At 42.7% G+C, this 23,166-nt stretch overlaps 1 protein-coding gene across 1 annotated transcript in view; it reads right to left on the bottom strand.

The window, feature by feature from the left end:
* Nucleotides 1-23,166, bottom strand: part of MAMDC2 (MAM domain containing 2) — a 63,113-nt gene that overhangs the window by 24,605 nt on the left and 15,342 nt on the right. The window contains exons 3-6 of the mRNA XM_040579163.1: nt 5,090-5,355; nt 4,272-4,356; nt 3,180-3,317; nt 640-896 (exon numbers count right to left, since the gene is read on the bottom strand). Of these exons, the coding sequence (XP_040435097.1) occupies nt 640-896; nt 3,180-3,317; nt 4,272-4,356; nt 5,090-5,355 (746 nt within the window). The remainder of the gene's footprint in view (nt 1-639; nt 897-3,179; nt 3,318-4,271; nt 4,357-5,089; nt 5,356-23,166) is intronic.

Here is a 23,166-nt window from a genome sequence, read left to right as displayed (position 1 = left end):
ATATTTATGTTTATTTCAATCTTCTAAGATTTGGGGTTATTTTAGTAAACTCTAGGAAATAAGAAACTCAATTTCTTTCTGATACTCTTGAAATAAATTATATGAACCACAGAGAGCTGGCTTCTGCATCTAAGGACTCCTGTACTATTAGGACTCAAGTTTGGACTCTATCTTGTGAAAGCACAGAAAAACTGAATTGCAGGATTGTATAAGGTAGAGAATAGAGCTCAAATATTTGTTATAATTTTTCTTCTGCAGTGGGAAGCAGGCGTTATTTTGTGATACTCCACCTCCTCAAAAATGGATCCCCGAGTCACAGACATAAGGCCTGAGAGAACACTGACGTTATTTAGTAGGAACTGAAAGACTTCACATTAGTAGGCTTCTACAACCTCCTAAACTATTCTGTTCAAGCACTTCACCTGGCTTTATCTTTGCTGAAAATCAAGCCGTATGGAAAGTGAGTCCTCCTTGACCTTTATGCAGTGGACAAAGGAAACAACCTATCGCCAGCATCTTTCTAACCCTCTTTCAGACACTGGACAGCCACTGCCATGTTCCTGACTTGGCCTGAGTCGGCACTGATGTCTGATGCAACCTGGAAGTCACAGCTGGACAGTACAGGAATGATTGCTTTACCTCCACAGGGTACGGCGCATTGAAGTCAACTTCTGCTAGTGCCCAGTCCGCACTCAGTGCACTGTCTGTTTTCCAGATCTCTTCATAAAAGCCACTCATGTCTCTCAAGTAAACCGTAAAAACAATGCTATTCTCCTGCTTAAGTTGATAATAAAAAGATAAGCAGCCAGACATTGGGGCCATGGTCTTTGGTGAGATTAGCTGGGCCACTTCCTGAAAATGTTTGACGTAAACAGAGTCCACATACATGTAGTGACCTAAAAGTATAAAAGAAAGTGGGTATAAGGATGCTCTTTAAAGGACACCACTTACAAGAAGTATCAGGAGATGGGCAGGGACTAGACATGTATCTCTATGACCTGGACAACAATGGTTGATTCCTAGGAAATTTTAGTAATTCTAAGAGATTATTTTTTTCTTTTCTCCTTTCCTCCTATGTGCGAAGTTGTTTGGCTAAGATACCACTGGCAAAACAGTCAGTCTTGGCTCTTTCTGAAGTCTTTATTCAAGATCTTTATATTAAAGAAAGTAATAAATTCTCTGAATTTGGGACTCATTCATAAATGGAAAAATGTGTTACAGCTGAGTAAATTCCCCGCCTCCCAACAGCTCAGTATAGTATTTAATCTTCTTCCAAGTGCAATTTTTACTGAGGCAATCCAAGCAAATGAACAAGATTATAAGCCATATGTTTCCTCACATATTTCATTCAGTAGTTCATTCAATGTATCAAATGAATTGGCAAATGCCTTTATTCTGCACATTTCATTGCTTGAATAATTCTGCTCAATCTAGGATTTGGTTTCTAAATGTTTTATCTTTACTGAACAGACTGGTTCTTTGTAAAATCCTTTAAAAAGACTTCTGTGAGATGCTAATAAACAGAAAAGCACTACAGACGAGTAGACTCCCTCCCCTCAACACCCAATATGACCTGCAGGATTTTCAAAGGGTACAGCTTCTCTGGCTTCAATTTTCAGAGAGCTATCTTGATTTCAACAAGACACATTCATGTGCATCGATACACTGTGCATGTCATTTTTCTTCTTCTACACTCCTAGAAACAACACCAAACAGTGTCAGCTGATGAAGGGAAAAATGGCTCCTCACAAGTAGAAAGCTTAGAGGAGAATGAAGTGCCAATCTGACCGGGTACTTCAGCATGGACACTGCAAACTGTGCCATTAGGTTTATGTCTACACCACTATATCAATTAGCTAATAGTGTTCTCAAACCTGGAGATGTCACTTCTCGGTTCACTCCACTAGAAGGAGGGGAAAGGGCTTGCCTGGCTGTGGTCAGCTCCAGCCTCCCCACTGCCAGGGGACGGGAGACATTTCAGTGGTACTTGCCTAAGAAGTTCTGGTCTTCATTTTTGCTCTGCAGTTTTAGCACATTTCGTAGCTTAATTATGATCTCCCTAGCTGATTGTACCTTTGTAACACAACTCTTGCAAAAGGAAGGCTCTTGTGTGACTTTTGGCTTCTTGGGGTCTTCTCATTCAACGGTCAGCAGTGAGGGTTTAGTGTGAAAAAGAAACACTGTGGCTACAAGAAAACAGGTCCCTCTCAGTTGGTGGCATTTCCTGTCACATCCAGTACTTTGTTTAATAGGCAGAGGCACTGTCTGCTGTTGATGTTATGATGAATTAAACTTCCATCAAAATTTTACCAGCATTTAGGTGCTGTGGGGTAACGCAGAGCTGGACTGACACTCTGTACTCAACTCACACAATTGTGAAATAAATAAAAGGCACAGTGGCATGAGTTAAGGAAAGAGGATCAACCCTGCTTTCCATGATGCAATTGTCTGCACCATCACAAGTGTCACATTGTCTGAGTCACGCAGTGTGCTGCAGCAGCCAGACCTCCTGGCTGTCACCTGCTGCAGTACCTCACGCAACACTACATCAGAGGCTAAGATATCCCCCAGCCCTTCTCTATGACTGTGTAAAATGTTCTCCTCTCAACAAGGTGGCTGGGACAAAAATTTCACGCAGAGCAAGTGCTGAAAATCCTTTAAGTCTTTACAGCATTCTGCCTCCAACGGACTGCATCAACAGCACATCTAACTGAAAGAAACAAAAACTCCTAAACTGTGCAATTTAACCCATGATTCTCCAAACATGTTTCAATTCTGTAGATTTCCTACTCAATTTTCCCAATAACGACTGGAAGGAAAACCCCTGCAAGGTGTACAGAGTGGCAATACAAGATTTTAAAACTGTGCTCCATACCTTTAGACTCCACAGAAAGATGAATTTTACCCCTGTCCATCCAAAATTTTATCCTTATTTTGAGTAATTTTGAAGCCTAGCAAAAGGCATAATAACCTTATTAAAAGCTTACAGGAAACTTCGTGTGAACTTCTGCAAATTCCCCCCATTTTTTTCTAATCCCTTTTTCAACATAGGTCATTCTTACCCCACCCAATGCCAGGAGAAAGGAAAGAACTCACATAATAATTTGCAGTACAAGAGTCATATGTGAATCACAGCCTCAAATTTTCCACTATACTGCTGTTTCACATTTGTTGCTTACCCAGTTCACTGCTAAGTGTGTGGTCTTTGGGCAGGACAGACTGAGAATTGCGAATGTTCCCTCCACCAACAAACCAGTTGACATTGGGGTTCCAGCGGTTCACAAAGCCACAAAGATGATTTTCTTCAAAATCGCATTCTGCAATTGCAGACATCACCAGCTGAGTGCACACATTTTCATTACAGAAACTGGAATAGAGGCTATTCCTAAGCGCTGGCCTTATTTTACACATGTCAGTGCAGATACTACCTATATTTATAGAACTGGACACGGCACTTGACAACTTATCATACATGGAAACAAACTTAGCCACAATTTTTGATAAAATTTTCATTTCCATCCTGTTCAGTCTGACTTATCTTTTTCTTTATTTGGCAATACAGGACTTCTGTAATTTAGAACAAAATAAAATTTAAAATCCACCACTTCATAGAACTGAACAGTCTGAGCAGAACTTCCACTTGTAAATCAGGGATGGCCAGAAGCAAAGCAGAACCAGTATTTAATGGAAGTAATTAGACTGCTTTGTTTCCTGCACAGAGCCAAAGAATTGGGACAATTCAGTTGGGCTCCACAAGAGCTCCCCAGAAATGCAAAGGTCTCCCAGCCTTCTAGCCACTTAAATTTTTGAACTTTATTAGCATTTTTTTTTTTGGCAAATGTCATGAGGAAATAGCAGTAAGAGTAAGTGTCAACAGAGTTTTGACTGCAGCCTGCAAGATGCCACTGAAAGGAAACATGAGCAGGCAGTCAGCAGAAAGAATGTTGCAGCTGTTATGTTGTAGTATTTGCAGCAATCTAGTTTTATGAAAATATAACACTTGTTCCTGCTTGAACAATAAATAGCTTTAGAATGAATTATTGTATGTGAAATGTCTATATATATCACAGAGATGGGTGAATAAAAACACATATTAAGTGTGTGCAACCTTAGCTTCAAAAATACCTATATCAAGTATGGCAGCCAATTTTTCATTAATTAAAAAGCCATTGTCTTTCTTCTAAACCCAAACCTTTAATTCAGTTTTAAAACTGCTGACAAGGCAATTTTTTCTATGCAGAGAATATGGGAGCTTAGCAGACCGTACTTACCAATACAATATCCAGGAGTTATTTTGATTTCAAAAACTGCTATACTGGCAGATCTATCTTGTCCCATTTCACCTTCCAGTACAATCTGCACAATATAAACCAAACTGTAAATTTTAGGGTTTTGGTATTGCCATTATCACCCTGGATATTAAAACAGGATAGACAGGAAAAGAAATTAAATATACATGGGGGGCTCACTGCCCTTACAGTCAGGAGAGGTGCTTTTGCTGGAAGAGCTTGGCAGAAGGCATTAAAGACAGAGTCAATGCTCTTCTTGAGGACAGAAGGCACACTGAAGGACAATGAGACAAGGCCACAAGATTCCACACTTCACATAACAGTGCAGGATTCCAGATTCCTCAGCTGTGACTATGCAAAGTGTTATTGCGAGAGATGCAATGTGACAGGTTTGGGGTAGAAATACTCTCCTCTCAGCTTCTGACTCCTTCCAGAAGGGCACAGAGGACAGGAACAAGTGAGCGCAGCTGCATACCCAAGACCTGGGAGGTGCCGTATCTGCTGCAGGATGCCAGCAGCTCCGACGGGCTGCTGCGAGGTGAGGCATCCTCACTGCATGGCTCAACTGGCTGTGCTTCCCCGTGAGCTGCACCATGTGTTCACCAGGAAGGGCACCGACTGCTTGACTTAAGCCACCCCTGATTTTAGGGACAAAGACATCGACTGACTCACAAGCTGCCAGCCCTGGGTGTGAAAGCCAAGGAACAGGAGGACCCTGAGTGGGAACACTGAAAAGCAGTCTGTACATGCCAGCACATGCACCGAAAAGCCTGCGGCACCTTCTAAAATCAAGGGCTTACCTTGTACTTCTTTGTGCTGTTCGTTAAATCTAAGCTCGCTATAAGCCAGCTGTCTGAGGGCTTCCTGGCTGACCACAGCAAACGATCAAAGCTCTCTCCTTCCTGCCTCAAGTACAAGTTGAGCCTGGCAGGATTGGGTGAAGCCTCTGCAGTTGTCGCTATCTGATAAATCAGCCTGACACAGCTCCACTCCTCCGAGTACAGCTCAGGGCTGGACAGCACTGCTTTCTCACCCTCATAAGATGTATCCACAGAAATGTAATGTCCTGGGAACAGACACACATCAGAATAACATACATCAGAGGCTTTGCTTTTATAAATAAGACAAAAGTACTTATTTATAAAGAATGGTTGGTTGGGGGCTAGGTTAGGAGACTGAGACAGACACCACTCATTGTGTTAAGCAAGTCATTTAACCTTTTGATATCCCACTGTACCCACACAAATGTCACTTACTGTGTCTCACAGCACTTTTAATCACAATTTTAAAATTACTGGAAATCTTCAGTGAGTGCATGTTACATCAGTTTAAAGCAGATTATTAAGTAAGTATGGCCCTCCAGAATGGGTAGTTGTAGACAGACAATTTGATTGACAAGATAATTCACACAGGCAGGAATATGCTGCACAAATATTTAGTTGTTTTACAGATCAAAACTCTTTAGCTTCATTTTTATAGTTTAGATTTTAAAACAACACATAAGAAACATGTTGCAGCCAAAAACTTCTAAAGCATTTCTGGTTTGAAGAAGAAAACACAGTTAAGACATTCTTAACTAGTAAAACTCAAATCTACAAAACTTCTGATTCAAAAAAGTGCTAAATGTAAAGCTATATTTAAACACATCAGCAGTCTCAATGGGATTATTTGAAATTACTAAATTTGAACTTGAAATATGTGGATGGATATTTTAGAAGCAGAGCCTAAAACATAACCTTCTCTATAAAAACAAAAGGATGTGATGACAAGCTAAAAATGCATGAGGAGGCAAAAAAAAAAAAGTAAAAGAAACAACACATAGAGAAAGGAGGCAACAGTAAAGAAATCACAGTGAAACAGAAGCCTGGTCCTGCAGACTTTACTAACACATCAAAACCAAGATCAGGAGATTAAAACGGGATACAGGAGTCACAGAAACCTGCAATGCAATGCCAGAAACAAGTGAAACACAGAGAGAAAGGAAATTAAAACAAAACAAAACCAAAAACAAAAACAACAAAAAAAGAAACCAACCAAACCAAAACCCACAAAAAACCAAACCCAACCAAAACAAAGCTACAAAACAAGCTAAACCATCCATGTTTGAAACATTTTCCCATAGACAATCTGAAAATGATCCTTCTAACTTAGTGGCAATGTATATCAGACAAATCTTACTCCTGATAATAAACCGCACCAGCCAAGCTGCAAGCAAGAGATGTAAGCGCTGTCAGGGACTGTGTCAAGTCAGTCCTCCAGCCAGCAGCACATTAGTAATACTCATCCTCTTTAGACTCCTCAGAGCATATATTTCTTCTTTTTTAATCTCGGTTCACTTGACCACAGAACTTGTCTCAGTTTCCACACATAGGTAAGCACTTGCTTTACTTTAACACATCAGCAGCTGGACTGATGTTAAAGATATTGCTTGTTTGCACACCCTCCCCTCCCAAATCCTGCCTGAAACCTCCAACTCTACCAAGCCACCCTGGGGTTGCTTCCTAGGAGCTCCCCTAATGCCTGTTAAAGAGTATTCTCTCTGACACATCATTTGCATGGATAGTCACCACCTCCCCAAGGCAAAGAGCTGGTACAGATTTGGTCTATGAGGTTCCCAAAGTCCTTTCCCATACACCCCCAGAAAGATGCCAGGAGCAAGCAGGAGCTCTGACAACATCCAATTCCCTGGGCAATGCATGTTACAGCATCCCCCTGCATCTGCTCCCTCACTCACCTGCAGACACTCTGCACAGCAACCCATTTGTACTGTACATTTTTCTTTAACAGATGCAAGATAAATGATTGCTACTTATTCAGGGGGTAGACGCAGCCTTAAGCAGTATAAAGGGCTGTGTAAATATAGAAAAGCTGCATTTTCTTTCCCTTTTTAGGGAATGGAATTTCTTTTTTTTTTTTCCCTCTTACCATAATTTCTCTTTATATCTACTGTGTCTGGTTTTAGTCTCTTGGAGGAATATACAAAATCACTGGTTAAGTACGGGTAACTTGTTACTGCAGCAGCATATGAAAGTAAAATAAGCACAGGAATAAATATTTAAAAATAGGCAGCTAATGTGCCTGCCAAATACTTAAATCTGCCACTACATAAAATGTGAGAGTAGAACATCCACTGGCATACAGATACCCAGTTAGTTCACAAGAGTTAGCATGCACAGCATTTTTTTGTTGGCATGCACTAGTGCAAGGTACATGTTTCTTTACACGCATGGAGGATAGAGGGGAATCACCAAGGCTTTATCAGAAGTCGAATGCTCCTCACACATTTGATTCTAATTGATATAAGTGGCAATATCCAGTTCAGATAGAGAATCTGTGTTTTTAGGCTAGGCTGCATTTGGATCATTTTGCTTAGCAAGAAACCTACAATTCAGAATCCATGCCTGGCAATTTCAGTTTAGATTTAAGCCTATTTTTGTCTGCACTTCATGAAAAACCCCATAGGAAACAAAGCCTTATAATACTCATCTTCCCTCCCCTCCTTCCCCCAAAAATACATGAGTGTCAACATAGGAAAACACACTCATATGGAGACCTCAAATTACCAGCTATGAGGCCTAAATGGCTGCCTGGCTTTAGGACTTAATTATAAGCAGACTAAGATTCTTCCACAAAAAATAGTTATTTAAAAGAGAAAGAAAACCTCTTAGAGTTGCCAGTTGAGATTATTATGTTACTATAAACTTGACTCTGCGTTCTCTCTTTGCTGTACACTTGCTCTCACTTGGTCTAATTCCTCACTGTCAGGAGAACAAAGATCACAAACTCCCTTTTTAATTGGGGTGGGGGGTGCTGCCTTTTTTAAAAAAGATTATTTCGACCTATTCATTAAGTCTCCAAAACCAAAGTGTTCTCACCCCCAACCTGCTAATCATTGTAGCATCTTCTGGAAGTTGAAATGTGTGATTGGCTCCACTGAAATCAATGGGAGCACTGATAGAGCACTTTCTGTGTAAGTATCAAGCACAGAAAATGCTAATGTTAGAATTCTTCCAAATGAATGCTGGCATTTACTAAATGGCCTTTGTACTAAACTGTATTTCAGTAAAAGCAATGACATGTGCCACCGCTGCAGAAAGGAAGGTCTCACAATGCAGACCTCAAGGGCTGACACAGAGCAATTGTAAGAGCAAATCAAGGCAAAGAGAGGGTTCCTTGGAGTAAAATAGCAGACAACTTTCCACACTTCTTTGTGGGAGTAACAGAAGGATATTTAGCACTCTATGGAGAATTTGATGAATGCACAGTGCTGTAGCCTGAAATCTCTCATTAAAAATGTAACATGCAGCTTCATTTTGCAGCATGCCACATGATTTTTTTTTCTGCAAAATCCTCCTCCTCCAAATGTGAAAGGCACTTAATTCACAGCAGTCATTCAGGAGTTATCAAGAGAGGACTACTCTTCAAAATCACAGGAAAGCAAAAGAGAGGTAGTCACAAAATGCTATTAAAAGCCTGTTGACACAGAAACACAAGCATACAATTCTGGCAATTATTTGCTCAGGAGGTAGATGCAGCCCTAAGCAGTATGAGGGGCTGTGCAAATACAGTAAAGCTGCACTTCCTATTTTTTAGGGGCATGGGGTTTTGCTGTTGTGGTGAAGACACCATACAAGCTTCTTCGAAGTTGACAGAAGCCAGGGACCGCTACCTACCTTTGCTTGCTAACAGCTAGCAGTTCCCTGGTGAAGACAAACAACTATAGCCAGGAGAAGAGATGGGAGAAAGGAGACTCTCAGAGGTCCCCCACCACTCACTCACTGCGCAGGCTGGCCAGTAAACACACTTTTTACTCACATTCCTATAATGACTTTTTACCTACTGTGTAACTTCACTGTCTTCTCCTTGACAGTTGAGCCAAACTTTACAGGACCAATGGTGTTATTTTTACATTCCTCCATGTCTAAGCAAAATGTTGAGCCCCGGGGGGATTAGGACACAGTGTTTCAAACTTCTCCCTCCTCAGTGCAACTATGCATTGTGGCAGTAAGACTCACAAAACGAGACCTTTCAAATCCCTCTGTATGCATGTCTCTCATTCTGCTGCTCTAATAAGCAGTTCTGTACAGTCTCTCTCTCAATTCCAGCTGGTGATACATTAAGTCTATGAGTCATTCACCCAAATTTTCCAGATCTAGATTTATATTTTTTTATTTACTTACCAGACAGGCATCAATACATCAGTCAGCAGCTATTATATCAATGGCTTAGCGGAAGGGGGGTTGCGACCAGCAATACTACTTTTCCCAAAAAACAGTGCAGAAAATAAACTGATTGCTTTCTCTGTAAATAACACAAACAAGACAAAATGCCATGCACTGGCCAATAAAACAAACCAAATTCCATTGACAAAAAGAAAAAAAAAAAAACCAACGGGGTTAACTAAAATTACCAGTTAGCTTTTCGATTATATATTTCCTCTGCAAAACTTTGGAAGGCTAACCACAGACATGTCAGACCCTTCATGGAGTTTGTATCTGATGCAGCTGTTCGCTTAGTTCAGCAAGAGTGTGGCTTTACATATATAAGCAGTGAGCTCCAAGAGAAATAGTATTAAGGAAATATGAAGCAGGAAAAGTTTGGGAATTTCCATTTGATCAAGCACTCATTTATGCAGAAAATTTGCAAAAAAATGTCTTAATGTTGCCAGTCACGTTTGGATTTTCTCTGTACTTCCCATAGAGAAACAGGAAAGAATATTACCAGAGTTTCTTAGGACAAAAAATGATCTACTGATACCTTCTTTGGAATCTCAGTGTCTGGATTTTGGGCTGTGGCTGTAGTGTGGGGTTTTTTAAATATTCTACTGTCAAAAAAAAAAAAAAAAAGCAACAAAGCAGTTCATTCTTTAGGACCTATTAAGCCTTCTTACAACTCCAGGAAACCTTAATTAAAAATAGTAACGATATAGCCACAGAGACATCATTTTGCAAATTAAGTTTGCACATGGAAGCTGTCCCTGGATACAGATGAGGTTTAGATGAAGGTTCAGAGTTTGACCTAAGAACACTGACATTCTACAAGCTACTTCATATGAGATTTTGGGTGAACCTAGGAGAAGGCTTGTGGCACCAGACAGGAAAGCTTCAGGTTCAACACTTTTCACTCAATTTCTTTTCAGTAGAAAGCAAAATTTTCAACTAAAGTGGACATTCTTTGCTGACAATTTTTCTTGAAAAACAGGACTGTATGTATCAATGTTAAATTTGTCCTGTCTATGAAAAGTTGAGGTTTTCTAAAGAAAATTCTTACTCTGATCAGGAACAGTCCCTTTTGGTAATGCTTTTTCGAAGGAGGACAAAGAGCTGGAGGGTGAGGTGGGCTTTTTTCTAATTTTTTTTAGGCAGTGTCTTGGGGAAGCAAAAAACTGCGTGAGCAAAAGACTTTTCAGTTGGAGGGAAAGATTTTGCCTTATAATTCCATAAAGAAAGTAAAAGAAATCCCCAAACCAATCAACCACACAAAAGCTTGCACAAATATTTCAGCTGGGCCTACAGCTGGGCCTGAGATTAGAGAATCAGCTTAAACTGCAACTATAGTGATGATTTTTAATGAGAAGTCAAATGAATACAGTTTGGAATACTACAGCCTTACAAGCTGGGCAGCATTGGGCTACAGGGCACCGAGCCCCCACCCCAGGTCCCCATGCCAGAAGCTGTGGTGCAACTCCAGCAAGGTGCTGTGCCAGCTCTCAGCTGGCTGCAGGCTTCCTCTTGCTGCCCACATCTGCCTGCCACAGGACAGGTCCCCTCTGGGCAGCCTTGGCCACAACATCACCAAACCTGATGCATGCACATCAAGAGCCACCAAGACCTCTTGTGTGAGCAAGGTGTCTCGGTAGCAGCAGTGCATCCCAGGCAGCTGGAGGAAGCATCTCACCACCTCTTCTGGACCCGAGGAGGAGGGCTGTCCACTTCCCAGGCCACTGGGGAGCCTGCCCCATGCCCCCCTCCCCAGCCTGATCTGGCAGACTGGGAAGTGCGGCAACCATGGTCCACTCTTGTGTGAGTCAGTGTTTAACCCCTTCCCCAGGCCCTCAGGAGACTTGGCAGCAGCAGTTTCTTCCCTAGATGGCCAGATGCATGCACAATGCACACCGGGCTGAGTGGCAAAGCCTGTCCCATGTTAATGAAGGTCAAGGCTCAGTTCCAAAATGTCCAGGGTGGTGCCATAATTAAAGCTACTTCACCCCAAAGGGCATAACTGGTATTTTCAGCCCCATGAAGCCACAGATTACTTTATTTCTGGTAAACTGTTAGACTCACACCAGAAGAACTGCATGGTATACATTGGGACCAATTAGCATTGTCATCATGGGAAAAAAACATTTTGGTCTTCAAACCCCCTTTATGTTCTTTGTGGTTTCTTAAAAGCAGCTCTATGAAAACAGCCAAGGGATGGGGAAGCAGGAGGTGGTTTGTGTTCATTCTCTGCAGTGACTGACATGCACTGCTATTGTCAAGGCTCTTCCTCCTCTTGTGTGCCTACAGGGGCACCTCAAGCCTAAACTGTCACCTTTTTGCAGCAAAAGCCCACGGTCCCTCCTGATTGCTGCCAGCTCCTCAAGCCCCCTTCACTGCCCAGGCAAGGAGGGCACCTGAGAACCCCTGTAAATCTGCTCCTGTGCTGCTCAACTTCTTCAGGGGGAACAATGGAATTTCTAGGCAGCTTTCACAAAGCTGAGTAGTACTTCTTGAAAAGAAAAAACATTTGTAGAAAAGCACAGCCTCGGGCGATGAACACCCAGGCAGTTCACGCAGCTGTCACCCACCTTCCTCCTGCTGGATAGACATCACTGACAACCCCAGCTCCCCCGGCAGCATTCTCTCTCCAGCTCGCCCTTACTTTGCAAACTGAGTCTTCTTCCCAGGACTGAGATTATCATTCGGTCCCTTGTTTGCCATGGCCACCAGACTGGCCCAGAAAGCTCATGTTTCCCAATGCTGGGGGATGAATCTTCAAAGGCTCCTTTCCTGGAGGAGGGCTTGGATTAACTACTAGCCCCACCCCCTGCCCATCCTTTGCTCTCCCAGAAAGTTCAGAAATAGTTGTTAGCAAGCCTGTCAAAACCCACAAAAGTGACACAATTAGCCCTGAAACACCCTGTGACTGCAGCATCTGGTCACAGCTACTACCACACAGCAAAGCCTTCCAGCCTCAATCCATCAGTGTGCCTGTGAAAAATCTGGCAAAGGTCCAGTCTGTGCTGCTGTTTTCTTATTTAGAGGATTTGCTCCACTGCACTGAGGGACGCTTGAACTCATAAGAGCTTTTTGGCAACAGCTGTGTCCTCTCGTCACTCTCCCTCTTGAAGTCCCAAGATCCTTACATCATCCACCAATTACACCACATCTCCTGTTTGTTCCAAACACAAGCATGTGGGTTTGTTTTCTGTCACTATGACCTCACAGATTTTTATACACTTCTCAAATTTTCTTTCTGCTTGTTCCAACCAACCCATCAGTCTGAGTAAGCTTTTGTTCAGACAACTTGGTTCTCATTTTCATGCTGTTCATTACATAATTTTGACAACTTTTAATCTGCTGACACAAAGGCTGCCAGGTTCTTCTCCAGTATCTCTCGTTTTCCTTGCGACAGCTCTTTCAAAGAGCCATCACCATGATTTCTATTCTATGATTTGGAAACAACCTATACTATCTCTTCTATGATTTGGAGATGCCAGATTCTCTGCTGTGAATCTCTGAATCAGAAATAATTCAGAAAAGTCTTTTCTTTATTCTTTGTCATCCTAAATCAGTTTCCATTGTCCCCAGTGCACAGGGAATATTAAAGATAAAAGCTACATAAAGTAGAAATAATCAGGCATCTATTTGTTCACAGTGCTCACCTCTTTGAGTACTAGCTCTATCCCTTTGCTAAATCATGTTTCCACCAGGATCAAGCAAACAGGGGAAAGCACTGTGACAGCTCTACCAGCACAGCTCCTTGTCCTGATACAGTGCATCACAGGGCTGCCATCCTTCAGCAAAAGAATATGAAATTTCACTCTTACAGTGTTTCCTTGCATTATGTTGTCTGTTTACTTTCTTCATGGCTCCTTTCATTTCTTTGTGCAGACGCATATAGTGTGATGTGGTGGATTATGCCTGTAATATATTACAAGCTCTGCTTTGTATTATGTGCTGACCATGTCTCAGCCTGCCCAAAGCAAACCTACCCATCCACAGTCCACACATCTTTGGCACTTCTTTGAAGATAAATCCATCAGATTTGGAAACCAGATGAAAACTGTTGGCCTGTGCCCCACAGGGGAACCAACACAAGGAAGCTGGTGAGCCAGACGATGAGACAGGGCACTTCTCTTGTTTTAAGAGGGGGAGCTTCTGGAGCCAGGCCTCTCCTCAGATCAGAGTGACAGGCACAGCCACGGGGAGTAAGAGGTTGAGAGAAGAAAAGAGATACTCCAATCCCCACCAAACTCATTTTCATTGCTGCTTTTCAAGATTTCCATTAATATGGAAGATTATGCTGTTATGCTTCAAAAGCGAAGACTTCTTAGTTGAGAAATTCCTTGGTATGCTCCAAAGGGGTTAAACTAAAAGCCTGCAGTGCTCACCACCCAAGCAAAACCCTGAAGCAAACCTGCATTGAGCCAGGGAAGCGAAAAGACTCTGGTCACAGCAAGCAGCGGCCTTGGGAGGGAGAGGACAAGTGAGCCTTGGAACCAAGGTGAGCAGGAACAAGTTTGCCCAGCATGACTTGACTTAGCTTTGGTGCACAAGGGAGCAAGGTCACTGTGTGCAGGGGGTCCTGCGTCAGGCTGCAACACTAACCTTGGGGAAAAAACCAAACTTGAACCAGTAGCCTTCTGGAGTGCATCTCCAAACCACAGGGACACACTCAGTGAAAGATTACAAAAGCAAAACTTTTCTACTTCATGAATCTGCTCTCTCTGCATCTGCCAAATCACTTGGACTATTGCATTACCCTGAAAACCAGCTCATCTGCCTAAATGCTTGTCTGTCTCTCCCAACTACTTCAGATCAACTAATAAAATGTAACCTTTGCCCACAAGTCTTGTCCCTCCAAGGAAAGTTATAAATGTGCTTGGCCTATACAAATTACATTTACTCTGATACTCACCTGGGCCCTAGGTCCTACATAAGACTGAAAAAATATTTGAAATATTTGTTTGGTTTCACTGGCTTCAGAAGCTGAACTCCTGTGAGTTCCCACTTCTGTAAGCTTGGTGATTTTATACTCTTTCTTTTATACCAGGATTGTTAGGATCACTGGCAGTTTCTCAGGTTGAGCAGTGATGTCACATCACAAAATACAAACAGAACTGCTAACAGACAAAGTACATATTTATATCCGTGTCCTGAAATAGCTTAATTCTGAAATACAGAAAGTGCTTACAGGTGAGCTAATCAGATCCTGTGGGCTGCTAGCAGTAGCCTGGCAGAAGGTCACCTGAGGGAGCCAGCCTAGCCATGCCATCAGTTTCCAAAAACTGTTGGAGGTTACTGCCTTGTAGTGAGTTTATCACTAGCTGCCCCTGTGGGAGCTGCTGATGTGTTTACTTAATGGCCACTCCCGAGTAATCCACTCTAAAGAAGAAAGTAGCCATAGTGACTCATCTTCTGCCCAAGCAAGCTCCATCCTGGACCAGGAACATGCAACGGTGAAGATTCAGCATCTGCAACCACAAACCCCACAGCTAAGGAATACATCTTCTGATGTTGAACACGACAACCACCAGGACCATGGCTAATATTTCCTGGAGCTCTGCAAAACTGCATCCAGCAGTTAGCCACTTCAAAGATCAACACTGGTGGCTTCAGTTTAGCAGGGACATTTCTAGGCTCGCAGTCCTGTACATCATTCCTGCCTGGCAGGAGGCTGGTAGCAACTGAGGGTGTGTGTGAGTCCCTGCAGACAGAGCCAAAACCCACAAAACTGGAGAATGGGATTCTTCAGGGGTTGATAAAACTAGGCCCAGGTTAGAGAACTGTAATCTCTAAAAACATCTCATGCACATTTTAGGGGAATGGAAAATAGTTGTACACTTAATCCTGAAACTTACCTTTGAGCTTTAAGTACAGCCTGTTGTACCATCAGGTTGGTATTGAATTCCCTGTGTCCAGAGAAGTTTGCCAAAGGATTTTTCGTTCAAGTATAACGCATCCAGCTTCCTGCCTCTTCCCTTCAAGCAGAGAGTATATTTCAAATGATACATATCCATGCTCCATGGAAGGGTACATCCATTGGAAGCTGAGCTGGTCATAATCCTACCCTTGCAAGTGAGCTCCTTTTGACAAATATGAATGATGGACTTCTGAGTACTCTTAAACAGAAGCTGTTTAAACTGGCAAAATTAAACATGAGATTAATTCACAGCCCGGGAAGCTTGGGATTCAACCTATCAAGGACACCCTAAGGCAGGGTTCTTCAACGGCCCACGGGCCAGAAATGGCCCCCAGGGTCCTCAATCCGGCCCCCAGTATTTACAGACTCCCCCCCCCCCCCCCCCCACCGGGGGTTGGGGAAACCAAGCAGCCGCAGATGACTGCCTGCCACTGCATCCGCGCGCCGGCCCCCTGGTTAAAAATTTTGAGAACCCCTGCTCTAAGCTTTGCTTTTCCTTCTTCAATTATTATTCTCTATACCTTTTTGTTGAGTAGGTAATTTTAAAAATATTCAATGCTACAAGTCAAAAGGCAGGAATGAAAGCTTGCTCCATTTTTTTGCAGAAATTTGCATGTACTTTTTAACACCAGAATGACCTTCCAGTTTTTACAGGGATTATAGAAAATTTCTCATTGATAAATTTATTGCTGGTCTCAAAATTAAGAAGATCCCAAAGTATTTCACAGGATGCTATGGGACTCTTTGGGGAGGGGCTGATTCCCTATGGCTCCCTCCCCTCTGCCTCAGTAGTTGCAGTCTGTAGTACCACTGCAAGGAGGTTCAGTTGTGGAGCTTCATCTCTGAGCAAGACATTTGGACTACCCAGAATCATGTTTGTAAGGATCACTTGATATCAAAAGCAAAAGAACGTCCTTGTGCAAACTCCAGTCTAAGGGACCAGGAAGAAATGGTGCCGATGAACATTGTGAAGATTCAGGCATTCAGGAGATTTAGGAAAGTATTTTGCTTTCTACAAGGTATCTAATTGTTGACCATAATCAACAGAGTTTTGATACATTTTAGCTTCCCTGGGCTTTGTGTTTTAATTAAAACAGCCCAGCAAACTCTTACTCAGGACCCAGTCCAAGTCAGCAAACCACTTCACACATACAAATTCAACTCAGGACATCACACGTCACCCAGAATATGCAGAGGGATCTGTCATCTGTCTGGCCCCGTCCAGTCCTCACGCATCTGTCATGTGATGGTGGCCTCTCTGCTCCCCCTCACTAAGTGATGGTCAATAGATGAATTCCCTCAGGCAGCCTCTTCACACGCCCCCCAGCTGCCCAGGGACACAGATGCTCAGACTTTATTATTAGCACAGGCCCCAAGTATTTCCATTTTTTTTCTAGATAACTTTGGAAGTAAAAAGCTACTGAAAGTTTTGGCAAATTCTAGCACTTACTGCAACATCATTTCAGTGACTATCCAATATTATCCTCAGGCATTTGCTTGCAAAGGCATTTAGCATGCCCCTGTTGAGCTATAAGACACATTTATCAAGACATAAATAGCACTTGAGATATAAACTGGTCATTGGAAAATATCAATCTGACCCTGCCAGTTCATGACACTGTTACCCTCAGAATATTCTGACTCCCATTGCCCTGCCAAAGAAAGTAAAAGGTTGTCAAAACTTTCCGAAGTATTAGACTTTATGGGCCCTCATTAGGTTTTTGTTTTTTTTTTTCTCATAACAGATTATTAAGGCTATTAGGCCTCATTCTACATTCTTTACATCCTAAATATCCTAGAGTGATCACACAGATGTTAATAAAGTTTACATATATCCATAAACACCATTTAGATTAATTTACCTTGGTGGGCTTGGACTGCCAAATCTCACCAGGCATTTACCACCACCCACAGGCAGTTGGCTCCCTTGCAAATGTGCACCCCAATTTATTGCTCACAATGTGACCAAAAGACCCCAAAAGTCAGATCTGACCCTGCATCTTCCCAGTCAGCTCTTTGTACCCAACACTAGTCACAGGTGGATGCTCAGGAAAGAATTAAGCATCAAACAAGCAGCTTGAGATACTTCCCCCTGTGCCCTTGCAGTCCCTGCTGACGTTTTCCAGTGATGTGGGCTGCCTGAGCTGGTTGTGGCATCTACTGTTATCAACAGATGAGGCCCACTGAGCAGCTTGTGCCTCATACTTATTCTAAATAAAAAGAAACTATGCAGAAAATAAACTCTGCAAAAATAACTTTCTCTATCTGCCAAGCTTTGTGTGGTCTAAAAACAGTCCTTAGTCCAGTTTTTCTAAGAAAGGCTTTTAGTGTCGTATTTGCCATAAAGTGCAGTTCAGAAGTTAGAGACAAGACAAATGCTGAAATGCTTGAAGGTGTTACCAAATTTCATACAGTGTCAGCGAACACGTTCAGCACCAGTCCCAACACATTTTCTATATGTTTACAGTTTCCCCAGGAACAGCGGGTCTTGTGCTGGAAAAGTATTTTCTGCAACGACGCAGGCTGTGGAGATGGGAGCCAGGTGCCTGCGCCCCTGTACCCACTCCCCACGCTTGCCAGCACTGGCTGGAGCCCTGGCATGCCTGGCTGGCCACTGGCAATGACTCACCACTTTGTTTCTGGCATCAAGAAACAGATTTTCGAGCCTCACATTGTCCTGGCAGCTGATCCCACCAGTTTTGCCCATTACCCTGCAGAGTCAGAAACTTGCACTGCCTGCAGAGCAAGGTTGTTTACTGGAGGAATCTGCAGTTGTACTCAGCCAAGAACTATCGGTGGACATCTCTGGGATTACAGAGGCAATTGACTCCTTAATTAAATGTTAATAACTGATTAGACTAGCTCCACAACCTTTATTTTGGGTTCAAATTTCACACACGCTGCCCATCTCTTAAAAGTGAAGGTGTGGGATTACCTTTTCCAGCCTGTGCTAGAAGCTATAAACTCAGACAGCATTGACAGCTGCTCATAACTCAGACACGAGATACATTTGCCACGAAACATGTTATCAGTGCAAATTTCTGACACAGTCTCCAGCCTCCCCCTTTCCGGTGGGGCAGTGGACAGACCCATGTCCACACCCCTGAGAGAGTGAAACTCCCGGAGCTGCTGCTGCTTCTCCTCCACACCTCAAAAGCTCAAAGTAAACTAGGCCAGTAGTTGCTTGCCAAGTTTTATCTTGGAAAACAAGGGAAATATTTATGACCGCTGGGAACTCGGAGAAAAAAAAGACAATGTTTCTATGTGTGATACTGAAATAACCCAAAGTACTGAGCCAGTACTCCTATAACCGCCGTGCTCTGAGGGAGGAAAACACAAGGTCTCACTCACCAGTCTTCAAAAGTCTGGTCTCTAACACTATCAAGAAGCTGATCCAAGCCAATCTAGTATATAACAGCCATCTAAGGCAAAAAATCTTCATGTTCAGAATTTAGGAAAACGTAATTTCGCAAGATTATACTGCAAACCAGAACTTTGCTATACAGATATTATTTTTTCATTTATAAAAGAAAACTGCTGATGAAGGGGGATCAGTAAAATGCATCATGCGAATAGGTAACTAAATTTTCTGTGAATTTTTAAGAAGCAAAAAAAGCACACAATGTAAAGGCTACAGCATGCAATACAAAGACAGAAACCAAGCAGGCATATTCATATACATGGCTATTTCCTTGCTTTTAAAAGTGCTCTTTTTTTATTTATTTATTTTCCACAGGATTTTTTTCCATGCTGGCTTTTTAAAAATCTGCTCTTAAAACAGAAATCAAAGTCTGCAATATCTTTTTCATTTTGCAAATAAAAGAATTGTTTCTTTGTTATGCTTCTGAGTTTTGAGGCAAAGTATAGGAATACTAACTGCCGGGAAACTAGCTTCAAGAAATGCCCGTGGTTGTGCTTGTAACCCTCTGGGGAGGAAAATGGCTTTGCTTCCCAGCTGTTCTCAGACCCAAGCCAGTTCAGGAGAATATATACTGATTCCAGCAGGGGAAGCATACAACAAATTTAAACCTCCTTTCCTCCTCCTCCTGCATCTCTGTGCCACGTGAAGCACAGTCAGGAGAAAACTAAACCCACAGAATCTTACTGAAAACAGATCTAACTATGTAGCTCCACCTCTGTTCAGCTGTTTCATGGGAGAATAAACCTGTCATTGCTTTTTTGTATCTCCCTCCGTAAGTAATTCAGCAGTATACGAGGGCTTGAATTCTACATCACAGATAAAAGTGGAAATAAGACTGTATCAACCGAAAAGTTTGTTTAATCATGGCCTAAGGGATCGTCGATGGATCACTGAATAGAAACTATAAGCACAAACTAAATTATTTCTTGTATCAAGCAAAAGCTGTGTCCGCCTGCCAGATGATGCAAAATAACTCTATGGCAAAGAGTCCTGCAGATAGGCAGGACAGTGACAGGCAGAAGGCTGGTAGCTACCAAAACCCACTGCACTTCTGTGTAGATCTCTTGGCATTTAATGTTTATCCTTTGGCATGGAGGAAATGTGTCACAAGAAGCATTAGGCAACCTCATATGGACAGGAAAGGATTCCTCTGGTGCAGGATGTGAGGCAGACATGGGCATCACATCCCCTACTGACTAATTTTCACGGGTAAAAGCGGTGAAGACATTCCCCATCAGACACTCACACCTACAGAACACAGTGCACAGGCTTTCTAGTGCCAGTGCGACCTGCACACTGCATAAATGCAGCATCTCTTGTCTAGCTCATTACCCTCTTTAGTTGTTTGCTGAATCTCGAGAACATCCAAAATCCCTAACATCAAAATTTCCATCTGGGCACGTTTCCCCTCTGAAATTTATATCCTTTCTTTTCAGGGAAAAAGGGTACATAGACATTTGATGGGACAATGAAGTAGTTCAGTAAGTCTTTCTAACTGGAAAGCAACCGTGGGCCACTTTTTAAAGATGATCACCCTTCTTGTGGGAGTTCCTGGTTATATCAAAACAAATGTGAGATAAACCGAACCGGGCACACTTTAACAGTGTCTAGCTAACATTATCACTTAATTCTTCTGCAGAAGCAATGATGAAGGAGATTCCTACTGTAGCACCATGGCTTGAATTTTCACATAAAAATCACACCTCATCTTTTTGAATGCCCCTCCACAACAGCTCTGAGTTAGGTGTAGAATTCAGCCTCAGGACAGACTTTTAATAAACATTAATTGAAGGAGAGAAGTATATTCCCTACTCGAAGAGAGCTGAAACTTCACTTCTAGTTTGTGTATGGTCATATTGTGTATTTGTACAAGTGTTGCTGTAGAATTACAACATATGGAAACTTGGGCAACAGATCATGCAAACAGACATAATCCTAGTAATGAAGTATGTAAACAAAGAGAAAGCAAATTCCACCGCAACAAAACTGTACTCAACAGACAGACCTGTTGCAGTGTTATTTCTGTGCCAGCTATGAAATCACCATGATAGCATAGCTGAATATACAAATGAGGTTCAATAAAATTCAGAACCTGGTCAAGATGAGCCAAATAGTAATTATACATTAATATTCAAAATTAGCAGCCATTTCTTAACCTCAGAAAATTCTCAGCCACTGAGAACAATCTGTGATACAGAGGGATATGGATTTGATCGATGAACTACTCGATGGATGAGGAATTGGCTGGATGGCCACACCCAAAGTATTCCAGTCAATGGCTCACTGTCCAAATGGAAACTAGTAATGAGTGGCATCCCTCAAGGGTCCGTGCTGGGATCAATACTGCTCAGTGTCTTCATCAATGACATAGACAGTGGGACTGAGTGCCCCTTCAGCAAGTCTGCAGGTGACACCAAGCTGAGCAGTGCCATTGATTCACTTGCGGGAAAGGATGCTATCCAGAGGGACCTTGACAGGCTTGAGGAGTGGGCCCATGCAAACCCCATGAAGTTCCACAAGGCCAAGTATAAGGCCCTGCACCTGGGTTGGGGCAACCCCCAGCATCAATACAGGCTGGGGACAAAGGGATTGAGAGTAACCCTGCAGAGAAGGACCTGGGGATACTGGTGAATAAAAAATTGGACATGAACCCACAATGTGCACCTGCAGCCCAGAAAGCCAACTATATCCTAGGCTAGATAAAGAGAAGCATGGCCAGCAGGCTGAAGGAGGTGATTCTCCTCCTCTACTCCACTCTCATCAAGACCTCACCTGGAGTATTGCACCCAGCTCTGGGGTCCCTAGTAGAAGAAATAGACAGACCTGTTGGAGCAAGTCCAGAGAAGGGCCACAAAAATTATCAGAGAGGGCTGAAGCTCCTCTCCTATGAAGACAAGCTGAGAGAGCTGGGGTTGTTCAGCCTGAAGAGAAGGCCCTGGGGAGACTTTATTGCAGCCTTTCAATATCTAAAGGGGACTTCTAAGGCAGACGGAGAGAGACTTTTACCAGGGCCTCCAGTGACAGGACAAGGGGCAATCGTTTTAACCAGAAAGAGGGCAGATGTAGGTTGGACATAAGAAGACACTTTTTAGAATGAGGGTGATAAGGCACTGCAACAGGTTGCCCAGAGAAGCTATGGATGCTCCCTCCAAGGAACTGTTCAAGGTCAGATGGAACGGGGCTTTGAGCAAGCTGGTCTAATGGAAAGTGTCCCTGCCCATGGCAGGGGGGCCAGACTGGGTGATCTCTGAAGGCCCCTTCCAACCCAAACCATTCTATGAGTCTATGACATTAAATATGAATGCAATTGTGGAATAAGTTGGTGAGATCAGAGAATAAAGCAATTACAATAGAGTACCTCATTACAGTTGCTATTTCAAAATTAATTGATTCAATTAATGTTGGTTGAAAACTAAAAATACGTCATCACTGAAGATAACAGCAAAGTCAATTTGGAGTACTACCTACGTAATCAGTTTGATTTGAATCTGACCAGGGAATAGATTAAGGTACTCACCTCCAGAGTAAGTCTGGAGCTGAACAACCCATCTCATGCTTGTTTGTGATGCTTACTGAAGTTGCCACAGAGCAGGTACATCCTCCCGTACTGCTTATTGTTCTTTGGTTATGGGTGCTTGCAGACGTGTTGTTGACACAAGGCTGTTATTAGCAGCTACTGATGATGGGCAGCAGAAGCAGCTGGGATAGGGGACTTAGTATTTCATAATTTTTACAGTTCTCTCATCCTCTTGGGAAAATTCTAAGGTTTGTTGTTTGGCAATTCACCTCCATAAAATGCTGGAAGAGCAAAAGAGGTTGAAAAGCAGAGCCATGACTCCAGTTAAGTATAAAAATTCCATGGTGCATATCAACTCCTATTTGATGTGGACTCCTGCAGCATGCCCCTCTCAACAGATTAACTGTGGTCTAATTATCTAATGCCTTCATGACTTGAGATAATCTCTGTCACTCTAGACTCTCATCCATGCCCTTGCAGGGCTGTGTTTCTTGTAGCCTTCAGGTAGCTCAGTGGGTAACAGTGACCATAGGAGCACTAATGGGAACCTTGCAGCAGATTTCCTGTGCACATCATGCAGCCTCCTCAGCAGCATGTCAGTAGAGTCACTGGTAAAATGTACAGACCCACTCTGCAGGTACAGCCTGCAAGCATCTCTCTCCAAAAGATTTTACAGGCTGCCACCTTCTATCAGGCTAAAGCAATGCATTATTATGAGGCCCCTTCAGACTGTCACCCTTCCCTCTCAGAGAGTTTCCTGCCATATAACAGAGGTCATACACATGCTATACAAACTAGGATGGTACAATCAC

The sequence above is a fragment of the Falco naumanni genome, chromosome Z, assembly GCF_017639655.2.
Source record: "Falco naumanni isolate bFalNau1 chromosome Z, bFalNau1.pat, whole genome shotgun sequence".
Lineage (NCBI taxonomy): Eukaryota > Metazoa > Chordata > Aves > Falconiformes > Falconidae > Falco > Falco naumanni.
This window is presented reverse-complemented; position numbering and strand designations above follow the sequence as displayed.